This window comes from Molossus molossus, unplaced genomic scaffold, assembly GCF_014108415.1.
Source record: "Molossus molossus isolate mMolMol1 unplaced genomic scaffold, mMolMol1.p scaffold_m16_p_5, whole genome shotgun sequence".
Classification (NCBI taxonomy): domain Eukaryota; kingdom Metazoa; phylum Chordata; class Mammalia; order Chiroptera; family Molossidae; genus Molossus; species Molossus molossus.
In genome coordinates, this window is record NW_023425388.1 from 11,504,721 (window position 1) to 11,517,853 (window position 13,133).

At 48.4% G+C, this 13,133-nt stretch overlaps 1 protein-coding gene across 5 annotated transcripts in view; it reads right to left on the reverse strand.

Annotated features, from left to right (window-relative positions):
- Positions 1-13,133, reverse strand: part of DOP1B (DOP1 leucine zipper like protein B) — a 101,362-nt gene that overhangs the window by 72,503 nt on the left and 15,726 nt on the right. For all 5 annotated transcript variants that reach the window (XR_004956722.1, XR_004956723.1, XM_036242377.1 and 2 more), the window contains exons 3-4: positions 2,399-2,580; positions 1,923-2,093 (exon numbers count right to left, since the gene is read on the reverse strand). Coding sequence is in view for 3 of the 5 variants with exons in the window: in XM_036242377.1 (XP_036098270.1) it covers positions 1,923-2,093; positions 2,399-2,580 (353 nt within the window). In the remaining 2 variants the exon portion in view is untranslated. The remainder of the gene's footprint in view (positions 1-1,922; positions 2,094-2,398; positions 2,581-13,133) is intronic.

A 13,133-nucleotide genomic window follows, 5' to 3' on the forward strand; every position in this document is an offset into this window, starting at 1 on the left:
AACTGACAATGGCCCAAATTCCCATTCCTTATGGCTCACTAACGAGCACAAACCAGGTGCAGGCTCAGCCTCCACGGAACTGTGGGTCACCTGCCTTCATGACCCACAGTTCATGACCTTCATGGCCCCACCTTAACTCACCCCCTTTGCATTTTCTGCCAACATGATATCATGACCCCACTACATCCTCCTTCTGCATCTTTGCAGTGTTTGCTAGGGATGTCTGACTCAATTCCGAGCACTTTGCAGAAGAAACAGCTGCAGAACTCTCTCAAACATGGATACACTGACCAAAAAAATCTGTGCAATCGCCTAGTTACTGTACCCACACGTAGCGCTCAGAGATTCTAGAACCCTCAGCCAGCATCTACAGCAAAAAGCAGATAAGGAATAACCTCTGGGTGCTGCAGACACTGAACCTGGTTTCCTGTCACAGCCAAACCTACTCAGTGATTCATGCAGCTTTACTCAGTTCTTGGTTCAACGTCAAGAAATCTCAATGTTAGGAAAAAATAGCTTCAGCAACTGTTCAGTGAACCCTCGTTTATCAACTAAAAGAACACGCAAAATCACCCTAACGACTGACATGCTTCTGGTGCCATTCTTACAGATTTTTTAAAAATGCAGTACATTTTGGGAACTAGTGTTCATCTTCAGACGATGGAAAAAGCCCTTGTACACATGTGCGCACACATGTGCACACTCACAAACATACACATATCTGTTTGAACAACATGAATGGGCCAGAACTTCTCGGAAGAACCTGGGTCGAGGAGTCAAGAGACAGAGTCTGGTAAAGGTCCTCTTGCTGACCCCTCTGTGGCCTTGACCTTTTATTAACCACACACCTGCCCAGCTCACCGTGTGCAGCCACAGGGCACGGTGGCCAGGCTTTGAAACTGCAGGGACACAGATGCCTCCTAAGGATGGATCCTAGTGCCTCCACCCACTGTGAACACGGATTCTCCACTGGGAACGCAAAGCTCCACCCGCTCGCTCTACAGGACAGCTAGGAACAGGCAAGTGCAAATTCCTGGTGAGCTGTCAAATCCCAGCACAGATCCTTATGATTTAAACTCGCCTTTGGTCACTAGCATATGCCCTCGAGTTGTTCTGATTATTTGGTTCCCTGGAGTTTAGGGGAGCACTCCAAGTAGACCTCGGACTGATTCCTTGATTCCACCCCTGCACCCACTCCCTAGTCACCACCAGCACAAAGGCAAAAGTGGGCGACTGGGGACTCTGGTGTGGAAACAACTGGAGCAGTGGGTTGTGTAATCAATGGAAACTATTGCAAGCACAAAGGTTTCTAAACCTCCCAGTCGGGCTGAACGGGATCTGAAAACAGAGCACATGAACAGAGGTCGGTCGCTATGGCATCACTCAGAACAGTTCCTCTGCTGGGAATGTGTTCTTACATTCAGTTCTCTGGAAAAACAAGACACTGTACATACTCAAGTCTGAATGGATCTACTCTCTCCCACTCCTAAGCAGTGACCAAAATACTTGCATGAACTTTTGTGTGCTTCAGCTTCACAAATTTCTCCAAGTGCTGCTAAAATGTGTCAAGCTATCTTGCTTAGCATCACCTTTCTGAGCCCCACCCATCAATGAAACCTGGCCTTGCTTTCCTACTGAGAAGTAGCCTAGAATGGCGGGGAGGAGGAGGACTGTGGGGTCTGCCATTTGTGGGTCAGAATCCCATCTGTCACCAAGGACTGTGAGACTCCCGAAGACCTTCTTGCCTCTCACCTGTAAGTGGAGGTACTCCCAGGAGAACACGTGCTTGGTCCAGCAGAGAGGAGCACGGAAGTGTACACCACCGGCCCATTTCTGCACGTTGCCCTGCTTCAGGCATCTCTGCACTTTTCCCCAGATTCTTACACAGCGGTGACAGAAGACACAGCACAGCTGAGACCCACCTGTCGTAGATCTCCGAGCCCTCCTCCAGGCCGGGCAGCAGGCCAGTGATGAAGGCCTGGAGACTGGGCAGGAGCAGCTTCTGCAGCGGGAGGAAGTACTTCTCATACAGGCCAAGCAGCACGGGCCTCACTGACATGGCTGCATGTGCCAGGAGAGGAAACAGCCCGCAGCTTTGGGGAAGAAGAGGGGCAGAGGGGTGAATGAGACACCTACTCAGAAATTCCAGATGATCAGCCAGCTGGCCGTCTACGCCTGCCTGTCCGAGATGGCCATGACACACCGTCAGCAAAGAGCAGGCCACTATACAACACCTCCCTCAAAGAGAACTCTGGGAGGAGGTGCTCCAGAAGCTGAGCCCTGCTTCTCTCCTGGTGACCAGCGGCACACCCTCTGATTTCTGCTGGTTTATCATCCACCGATCTTGTGAACTGAAACATGGATGCTTGGATAATAAAACACCAGGGAGCTAGCGTACCTGTATAAGAACAGATCCTTGGCCAGCCATCTGGTCCCCACAATTTTAAAGATGATCTCATAGGTTTCCAGGGCTTTCAGGTGCACGCCACTGGGCAGAGCAGGGTGCAGGCACTGAGCCAGCCTCTTGCTGATGACGAGCCGTCGTGGCAACAAGGAGTACTTCAGGTTACTCTGAAGGGCCTGGGAAACAAGAGGAGACGTGAATGAGGAGGAAGGTAGTGGTGTTGACAAGGGGAGACACTAGCAGGCCCCAGGTGGCTGTGAGAAATGAGATGGGACAGAGGGACTGCACGGCAGGGCCTGGGGCCACAAGCAGGCCCCAGGACATGGAGCCAGGGTCACCCTCAGCAATGCTGGGGGTGAGACGGGCTCCAGACGCGAGAGCAAGGGAAAGCTGTCTCTCTCAAAGTGACTGTGGCACCATTGGGCCAGCTTCTCAGACACATCTGGGCACCTGTGCACAGGTGAGAGCTGTGTGCTGCTGTCTGGGGAAGCCCCAGTCTACAAGCCCAGGCACAACGCAGACCATGTGCAGTGAGGTGACCTCCCATCCCTGTGACGACTCTGCGCTGTGGAAGCCCCTGGGTTTTTGCCCAGGGAGAGGAAGAGTCTGAATCACTGTTACAGCTAGGTGGCCCCCAGAAGAGATGGGTGGGGCCACTTCTAGGCTGTGACTCCTGGTGCCTTCAACAGTCAGTTCCACGGCTGAAACACAGAACCCTGTTGGCTCCACGGCTGTGTGTCCCCAAGCAGGATGCCGGCCTTATCTGTGCTAAAGCATCCCTGGCTATTTGCTTACCGGGAGTATGAGCGGTCAACACTGCTCGTCAAGGCACTGAGCACCTTGGCTGGGTGTGTCCTCACGACTCAATCTTATAATACTGAGTGTCTGTCATTATGGTGGACGTAACTCATGCAAATATTTACTGAAGACCTACAGGGTGAAGTCCACGCTCTTCATAAAGCCACTCAAAGGCCTCCACGGCACAATTCCCGCCTGCTTCAGCCTCTCACTCCAACACGGACAGACCCACTGTGGCCTCTGGCGGTCCCTCGGCCCGAACAGATCTACTTCCCACCCACCCAGCTAATCTTCCACATAAAACCAGCTGGGTGCCCCCTCGTGGAGACAGAATGGTCCCCTCTCCGACCTTCAGTCTCTCCTTCACCGGGTTCTATGTGCACGCCCGCCATGGACTCCCGCTGTTCTAGCAATCACCTGCCTCATGCCTGCCTTACTCGAGGGCGGGTCTGCCTCCCCGTGGTCCTCAGCCCTCTGAGCCTACAGTGCAGCAGCCACTTGGAGGAAGTCCCAGACGCAGACAATGCCCCGGGTCAGAACCCTTAGGATACCGCAGCTTGAGTTTTATAAATAAACAAAAGGATCCCTCCTCTAAAATAAACACTGAAGCTGTGTAGGAGTTTAAAGGAAGAGAAGGAAAAGAATATTTTTCAGCAGAAGCCTGTGCTCTATTAGAGGACGTGCCTAATGATATAGCAGGAGGAGGAACCCCCTCTCCCACCGGCTGGCTCTGGGAGGCGCGGGCTGAGCCTTCATGAATGCTACCCAGGGTGTAACTGAACTCTGCCCCTAAGGGATGTCCATGGGGAGGAAAAACCATACCGTCTCGAGGATAAAACTCAACACATAATACCTGGCTCATTTACGTTTAGTAAAATATCTGATTTCTACTAAACGTGTGATGAACTAAACAAAACCTTGAGCTGAACTGAGTTTCTGAATGAGTGTTAACACTGTAGGCTTCTGATCACAGCTTCTATCCATTTCTAGATTTCACTGACTTCCTATGTCTTCCTTTCCCTTTGCTTTTTACTCTTCCTCTCTCCTTTCTTGCCTCCCTTCAATAAATAGGTATTTAATGGCTATGAAATGTCAAGCAGTTTCCTATGTGCTAGAAATAAGATAATGAGCAAAAGCAGATTTCTAGTTCTCATGCAACATGCATTCTTGTCAGGGCGACAAACGTCATTTATACCGGAAAAACGCTAACAAATATAAGTCACGGGCCTTCAATAGTGTGTTAAGACATAGACTGGGAGAGTGCAGGTTTCTCTGAAGTAGTAACTGAGAAATAAAAATAAATAACTAAATAAAAAGAAAGAAGCCTGTGCTGTAATTGAACTCTCAAATTCAGTAAAACTCAATTTTGAAAAATAGATAAACCACAGGTCGGCAAGGAATACCTTGAAACATTATTTTACAGAGCCTAATATCTTAAAACAAAGGTAAAGTCAACAAAACATTTAAATGTGCTTAAGTCCAAAAACACAAACACTTGAGGGAGGAGGTGACCAGAGACGCATGCAAAGAGGAAATGAACCGGGAACCCATAGGAAATGGCACATTTTGTGACGAGCATTTTCAAACCTACAGAAAAACAGGTACAAAACCAACAGCACCATCATCCAGCCCAACCAGATCAACCTCTGGCCAGTCCTGGAGACACAGCTTTTCGAAAGACACAGCTGTGGCGCAGCTGGCCTGCCGGTGATGTGGCTGGTCATGGGCTTTCTCTAATGCAGAAGTGAAACTTACTTTTGTCAGGACAGAACTTTTGCTTGTTAATTTGCTCCCAAATCTCACTTTTGCTCAGTGTGCTCTCAGGTCATCAGAGGTGCAGAGGACACACCAGCGTCTGGTTCCCTGGGGCTGTGCCCGCGGCTAGATCGAATTTCTCTGCCCCTCGAACCAGACTCATCTGGCCAGTGAGACGAGCAGAATGACACGTGTCACCTCTGGCACAGGCTTTCGAAGTGATACTGAATGAAAATTTCTAAAGAAACACCTGGCAAGTCTTCAGACTGGAGATGAGAGTCGCCATGCAGAGGACTCGAGGCACGTCGGGGAATGGGCCTCGCCCACCCGGGCTCCTGCTCCCCAGTGACAGTGCACTCAGGAAATGGGGTTGCAGGCCCCCTGAAAACACCTTCTGTGTGAGCAGCACTGAGGAGCACCTCAGAAAACACTTGGTGTGGAACACGGCCCAACTCCTGATGCCTTTAAAGAAAGGTGCGCTCTCCTGTCACCCTCTGCTCTGTGCAGGAGCTCGGGGGTGGGACAGTGAGGAAGAACCAGCTGCCTCAGTCACTGGTAAAAGGTCACCATGAAGGTCCCCACTATGGACCCCCCAAAAATTCTACCTTTATGCGACTTTTCCTGTGGCCTCACTGATAGCTAACGTACAGCCTTGGGGACATTTCCCTGTTTTGGGGGCAACCTTCACAGACAATGAGAGTTATCTAACAATTCCCTCCCTCTGGCTGCTAGAAAGTCCAAGCTCAGAGTGGCAGTCCAGCCCTGTGGTTTCTTCGGTCAGACACCCTTGATTTCTTTTTTTATTTTCACCTGAGGACATTTTTCCTTTTTTTTGTTCAGATAGAGTGGGAGGGAGAGAGAGAAAGAGAGAGAGAGAGAAACATCGATGTGAAAGGGACACATCGAGTGACTGCCACCCACACAACCAACCAGGGCCGGGGACAAACTGCAACCGAGGTACACGCCCTTAGCGGGAACCGAACCTGAGTCTCTCTGGACCTCAGGCCGATGCTCTAACCGCTGAGCCAAATCAGCCAGGGCCCTTGATTTCTTGATTTAGAAGCTGCTCTACCTGTGAATTGTCAACTCAAGGGCTTTGGGCAGGAGCACAGTGTGTGGTCAGCGTGGCCAGGCCACTGCGAGGCTCCCAAAGGCCCCTTTCGGTAGGAAACTGGAGGAGTTCTGCTGTCTTCTCCAGGAGCTGGGATCAAGCCTGCTGCCCATGGCTGCTGCTACTTTTGAAAAAGGAAATGTTTGCCCGGCTGGTGTGGCTCAGTGGTTGAGTGTCGACCCATGTGCCAAGAGGTCACCAGTTCGATTCCTGGTCAGGGCCCGATCCCCAGTGGGGAACATGCAGGAGGCGACCAATCAATGTTCTCTCTCATCAGTGTTTCTATCTCTCTTTCTTTCTCCCTTCCTCTCTCTTTAACATCAATAAAGAAAAAAAATTTTTAAAGAAAATGTTCTACTTAGAGCAGCCTTGGCCTAGGAGGCTCCAAAGCTGAGCGCTGGGCACTGCGGTTGGGCATGTACAACGCAGCTGCCTAGAAACAGCGTGGCAGCTCCTCAAAATTTTATACATTTGATTTGTTTACCAAATTCCCACATGATCCATCAACCCCACTTCTGGGTACACATCCAAAAGGACTGAAAGCAGGAACTCAAACCAATGATTTGTACACTCATGTTCACTGCAGCATTACTCACAGGATCCAGAAAAGGGGGGAACACCCCAGTGCCCACCGATGGATGAACCAGTAAACAAGATGTGGTGCTTACATACCATGGGATACCACTCAGCCTTAAAAAGGAAGGACATTCTGACACATGCTACAACATGGATGAACTTGAAGACCTTATTCGAAATAAGCCAGTCACAAAAGGACACATACGGTATGATTCCACTTATACGAGGTCCCTAGAACACTCAAACCCATGAACAGAGGAAGCAGAACGGTGAGCCAGGAGCTCGCAGAGGGGGCGCTCGTGCTCACTGGGTACGGAGTTTCAGTACGGGAAGATGAAGTTCCCGAGAGAGAGAGATGATGGTGGTGATGCTTGCACAATGATGTGAATATACTGAGTGCTACTGAACTCTACACCCAAAATGGCTAAAATGGTACATTTTATGTTATGGATATTTTATTGCTGGCAAAAAAGAAAAAAAGAAATGAAGGCTGGGTCTCATGCAACTGTTCTTGTCAGCTAAGCTGCAAGAACCATGAACTCTTTTTTTTAAAATAAAATTTATTGGGACAACATTGGTTAATAAAATTAAATAGGTTTCATGGGTATAATTCTCTAACACATCATCTGTATATTGTATCGTGTGCTCACCAGCACCAGTCGAGTCTCCTTCCATCACCATTTATCCCCCTAGACCCTCTTCCACCTGCCTCACCCCCTTTAAGGACCAGGAGCTCTTTCTTTGAGTGATGATCGCACACTGGACTGAGCTAAAAACTCTTCCCGGACCAGAGAAAATGGAACTGCTTTTTAACAAATTCTGAAAGGACTCCGGGACTTGGTTCAGCCTGTGCTGAGTGAGTTTTAACCCTTCATTAGCAAAACAGCCACCTGGACCTGAGCGCCACCTTCTTCTGCCTGAAAACTCCTGGTTTCCTCTCATCCCCCTGCCAGCTGTTCAGAGGCCTGGGGGGAGCCTGGCACAGCTCAGGGAGGGCCGCCCATCCCTGCCTCAACCTTCCAGCCTTCCTCCAGGACCTGCTTTGGGAGGGCCCTTCTCCAGGGAGCAGAGTGCAGAGCAGGGAGTTTCAGGACGTTCCATTGTTTGGGTTCTGTTTTTCAGGAGACCAGAAACCCAAAGTGACTTGGCCACTGAACAAAAATGATGTATACTGAAAAAAAAAGACATGTTCTTTTACAACGACAGAATACATACCTCAGGGAAACAAAGAACAAATGAACTGGGAAGGAAAAATGGGCCATGTTTTCAAAATCACTTTTTAAAGGGCCAAACAGAAAGGAGAAACTATAGTTAAACAGGAAGTTAAACTTCCTTATTTATTTCACTTGCACACTATACTATTTTAAAAGCATTCCTTGAGCTATAATTAAGATACAGTTAAAATATTTTTAACTTCATTGTATTCATGGGTTCAGCAGGTTGACCTTCAAACAAAATAACAGAAGTTTGAAAAAAAAGGTTTGAACCACATCCCAGCTTCATTAATAGAAACCAGGAAGCATCTTATTGCTCCACCCAGACAACGTCTGTCGCACTTTTACTCTGACATACAGTCTGACACCCTGTAGGATCTAGAAGGGACTGAGGTAAGAAACATGATTAGAAACTCCACAGGGTATATAGACCCTGGCCTCAGAAAGGAATTCAATACACTTTAAATGATTCAAAAACCGATTCAGTAAATTTTATGTTATGCATATTTTACCTAAATTGGCTAAAATGATAAACTTTATGTGTATTTTATCACAATTAAAGTTGTTTGAAAAGGTAGTTTTACAATATGGGTGGGGAAATTGTATTTGATTTTAAAATGTTTTACCCTGTGAAATAAAATTGTAAATGTCTCCTTTAAAAGTTCCTAGAAGAGAGCAAAGCACAGAGCACTGACTTCAGAATGCCAGGCCTTGTGGATAAAAAAATGTAAGCAAGCCAGTTTAATAGCACGTCTTTCATCAAGCAGAGGGTAAAATACCGGCATGTCTTCCTTCTGGAAGTCAGCCAGCTTTGTACGGATGTTCATTTCGTGCCATAAAAAATGACGTTATACAGTGAGTAAGACTGGCCAGGTGGCAGCAGCTTGAACATTCATTAAGTATTTGCCAAGGGCCGCCAACAGTGCCCACCCTTCCAGAAGGAATGAAAACAGAACAGACACTGGGTAGTAACAGGACCGGTCAGGCACACGTGACAGGAGTGCCAGGGCCCTTCCCAAGCTCTTGGTTAAGACACCGGGACAGACATGCTGTCTCACGGAGACCCCCCGGTACTGTCCCCTTCTGAATTCACTACACACGCAGACTGCAAAGCCGCTCACCCTCACCGCAGACACGCATCTCCCCACCTTCCCACGCAGGAACTTCAGACGGCTGGCTGTCTCACTTGCCATGTCGCCAGCCTTAGATTCATTTTCAACCTCACTGCAGTTGCTCAGTGCTCCCTGGCACCCACACCCTGCCCCCAGACCTCACGAGGGCCGAGCAGGGCCCTGGCTGGGCTGAAGTACTGCCCGTGGCGCTGGGAGGCCGCCAGCAAATCTGCGCTTCAGCGTCGCCGTCAGTGAGTGTTGTTCAGCGGCGGCGACCCTGGAGGATTCCAGATTTGAAAAGCAGTGGGTGACAAGCATACAACAGGGGCTCACTAAAGGGGATCACTATTTGGGGGGTAAGAGGCAACAGGCTCAGAAATGATGGAAAACAGTGAGGAGAGGTCAAGGTGACTGAGTTCTGTAGTAAAACATGCAAAAATGAACGTGGGACAGACACGCCCTTCAGAACATATTCTGAATCTGAAACACACATGATGTAGAGAGTACCGAAATGCTTAAGAATTTATAATCACAAACCAGAGATCTAATAAAAGTAATCAGACCATGAAGATACTAAATGATGCAGTGATTAGAAAAATTATTTTTCTGCTTTTGCTTAAACAAAATTTAATTCACATACAAATGATATATTTAACAAACCAACCCAAAGCCTATTATTTTGGAAATCAACTTGTTAAATTCAGAGCCAGAGGAGAAGAAAAGAACATTGTGGGAACAGATTCTTATTACAAATCCTAAACAGGCTTCAGTCTCCAAAAGTCCTCTGATAGAAGTCAATGCTCTCCCAAGTTCGCACCAAGAAGAACAGAACTGGCTGGAGAGACGCAACGTCAGTCCTTCCTGCACGGAGCACCTCCTCTGGAGCGCCCCCAGCGGCTCTTCCCAGGCCTCAGGGCTAGAGTGGGAGGGGTTCAGAGTGCCTGCTTGGCGCCCAGGACACGTCCTCCCTGGGCACTCTGGTTCAGCCAGCCCAGGCGCCTGGGCACCGGACTATGACCAGTGTCACTCAGAACGGAACAGAACTCAGTCTCAAGTGGGAGGTGAGGACACACCTCTCCAGGCTGCATCATCTGCTCGATCTCATCTGCATCCGACCTGTGCTTTTGCTCTCGTCCCCAGGACAAGCTATCTATATAGAAGCAGGTGCACAAGCTCTCAGGGAAGGAAGGGGCCACCAACGATGCACATGGGAACAGTGACTAAGCCATGAAAACCTGGACCTCCTCAGGTCAGCTCAGCCCAAAGCTGGTTCTTCTCTACAAAACCCAGCAGCTGTACAACTGCCTGGGGCCTCAAGAACTAAGGGGCAGATCGCGTGGCTGACATAAAGCTGGCTCTGGAACTTGGCCTCCACGTAAATACAACAGGGGCTCTGTTCTTAGGATGGAGCCTGTGCAGACGGGGAGACAGAAAATCCTCTGCAGTTTCTCTATAAAAGCCTGACACCAGCCAGGACCACACCGGTGCAGGCATTGAGTCAGCACAGGATGTCCTGCATCTTTTAAGGACACAGAGACACAGACACTTTACCACCAAGAAACAAGTGTGTCTGCATCAGCCCTCAGAAGCAGGCTCTGATGGGTTTAGTGATTCAGGGTCCCCAGCTCAGTTATGAAGCTTCCAGCTATAAAGAACAGGCCATCCCTGGCTGGTTTGGCTCAGCAGTTAGAGCATCAGCCCACAGACCAGAGAGTCCTGGGTTTGGTTCCTGCTAAGGACACGTATGTACCTCGGTTACAGTTTGTCTCCGGCCCCAGTTGGGGTCGTGTGGGTGGCAACCACTCTATGTGTCTCTCTCACATCGATGTTTCTCTCTCTCCCTTCCTTCCTCTCTCTCTCCCATTCTATCTGAAGATAAATGCAAAAAAAAAAAAAAAAAAAAAACAAAAAAAACAGAACAGGCCATGTAACTATACGAGTCAGAATGAAGAAATGTAACTGATGACCAGCAGTCTAGAGTAGTGGTTCTCAAATTGGGGAATGTTACCCCAATTTGAGACACATGACAATATCTGGCGATGTTTCTGGATGTTACAATGGGGTAGGGGATGGGGGGATCCGGATCCGGGGGACAGAGGCCAAGATGCTGATAAACACCCTCCTGTGCATAGGACAGTGCCCCGCCCCATCACAGATGTCCACAGTGCAGAGGCCAAGCAGCCCTGATCTAGAGCAGCATACGTTTGGTTAACGCAAGGGGTCAATGGCACCCTTGAAGGACCCCAGTTTTCTTGGGCTTACTTGTCCCAGCAGTGAGCTGACTTAACCTTAGCTTTGCTCTCATGGCCTCAGATGTCTGCCACACATTCAGGTATTAAATCCTCACACTACTAGAGAGGAGGCGGGGAATCCAGCGTCTGTTCCTCTCCTGTCTCTCTGCATTAGAGGAAATCTTTTCCAGAAGCCAGCTGGCCATACCTTATGGGTCAGAGAAGGTCACGTGTCATGTCTAAATCAATCCCTGAGAAGAAAAATAGAATGTTAATAGGTGTTAGTCCTAGAACAACATTTAACGCTGGGACTGGGCCATGGGGGCCACGTGGGCCACCACCCTACAGCACACCACCGCCTTATCCCTCAACATAAATGGGTTCTTTTGACAAGAAGAGGGTGAGTGGCTACTGAGTGGGCAGCCAGAAATTGTGCCCCAAACTCAGAAGTAAATGGTGACCCTGAACCCAGCTGCTCTGCTTCCAAACTCAGTGTTCCTTCCTTCATGCCACATCTGAATCAGCAAACTTTTCAACATATTTACAGCCAAGGCCTGTCTCAGGTGTTGGGACAATCTGGTTTGAGTACAATAATCACCAAAAGCACGTGAGTGAAAGGTAAGGCAGAACTGTGTTGCTTGGCAAAAGCAATTCAGCATTTTCCAAACTGATCAGATAATGACGTGGATGACATACATTTCTTGCTATACAGAGATAAGAAGTTATTAGGGTTAGTAACAAATAAACTGATCCTTGATGAGACAAGCAATACGATGGAGCCTGCAAGGGTTGAGATAATGGTGAAACACTAGAGGCACACCCATTAAAATTAGTGTGTGCTGGGTTGGGGCAGGGACCATCCACCCCAGTCATGCTGCCCTTCCATAAGAAGGGTTGTAGTTGGGTATGGCTGCTCAGCCAGGGCATGTTTTCCTCCTTTGAAGACATGAGTGGAAGTTACACATGCCATTAAGGTCTATGCATGCTTCCATCTTCCCGTGGGACAGAAAGGCAGTGAACGGAGCAACCTGGAAAGCCATGTGTTAAAGATGGCAGAGTCCCTGGCTTGAGTCTGTGGAATGACCATGTGGAAGACGGCTGCCCAATCTGGAACACTGTGCTGAACTGATACATGAGCAAGAAATAAACTTCAATCTTATTGGTGGTGCTGAATTTTTAGACTTCTTCGTTACAGCAGCTAACACCACTGTAATGAATACACTGATCATATCATTGTTATTTAATACTGTTCCAGAAAATGTTAGCAAAATATGATAAACATAGACTCAGTACTGATTGATGGTATGCCTGTCTACCTGAAGAACTCAATCAGTTGAAAAATGTAGAAAAAAATAAAATTCACTAAGATGGCCAGTTTCTAAATTCCATGAGTTGATAGTTTCCTACATGCCAACAACCAGTTAAAACATATGGTGGAGCCCTGGCCAGTTTGGCTCAGCGGTTAGAGTGTCAGCCCTCAGACCAATGAGTGGCTTGTTCAGTTCGCGTCAAGGGCACAGACCTTGGTTGCAGTTTGTCCCTGAGGGAGGCAACCAGTCAATGTGTCCCTCTCATTTGATGTTTCTCTCTCTCTCCCTCTCTCCCTCCCTCCCTCCCACTCCATCTGGAGATAAATAGAAAAATATACTCAGGTGAGGGTTAAAAAAACAAAAACAAAAATATATAGTGAAGCTCTGGCCGGCTGGGTCAGCGGTTAGAGTGCCGGCCCATGGACTAAAGAGTTTCGGGTTCGATTCTGGCCAAGGGCATGTACCTCAGTTGCGGTTCAGTCCCCAGCCTTGGTTAGGGTCATTAGGGAAGCAGCCAGTCGATGTGTCTCTCTCCCCTCCCCGCACTCTATCTGCAGATAAATGGAAAAATATCCTCGAGTGAGGATTTAAAAAACAAACAAATATATAGCAGGAAATAATC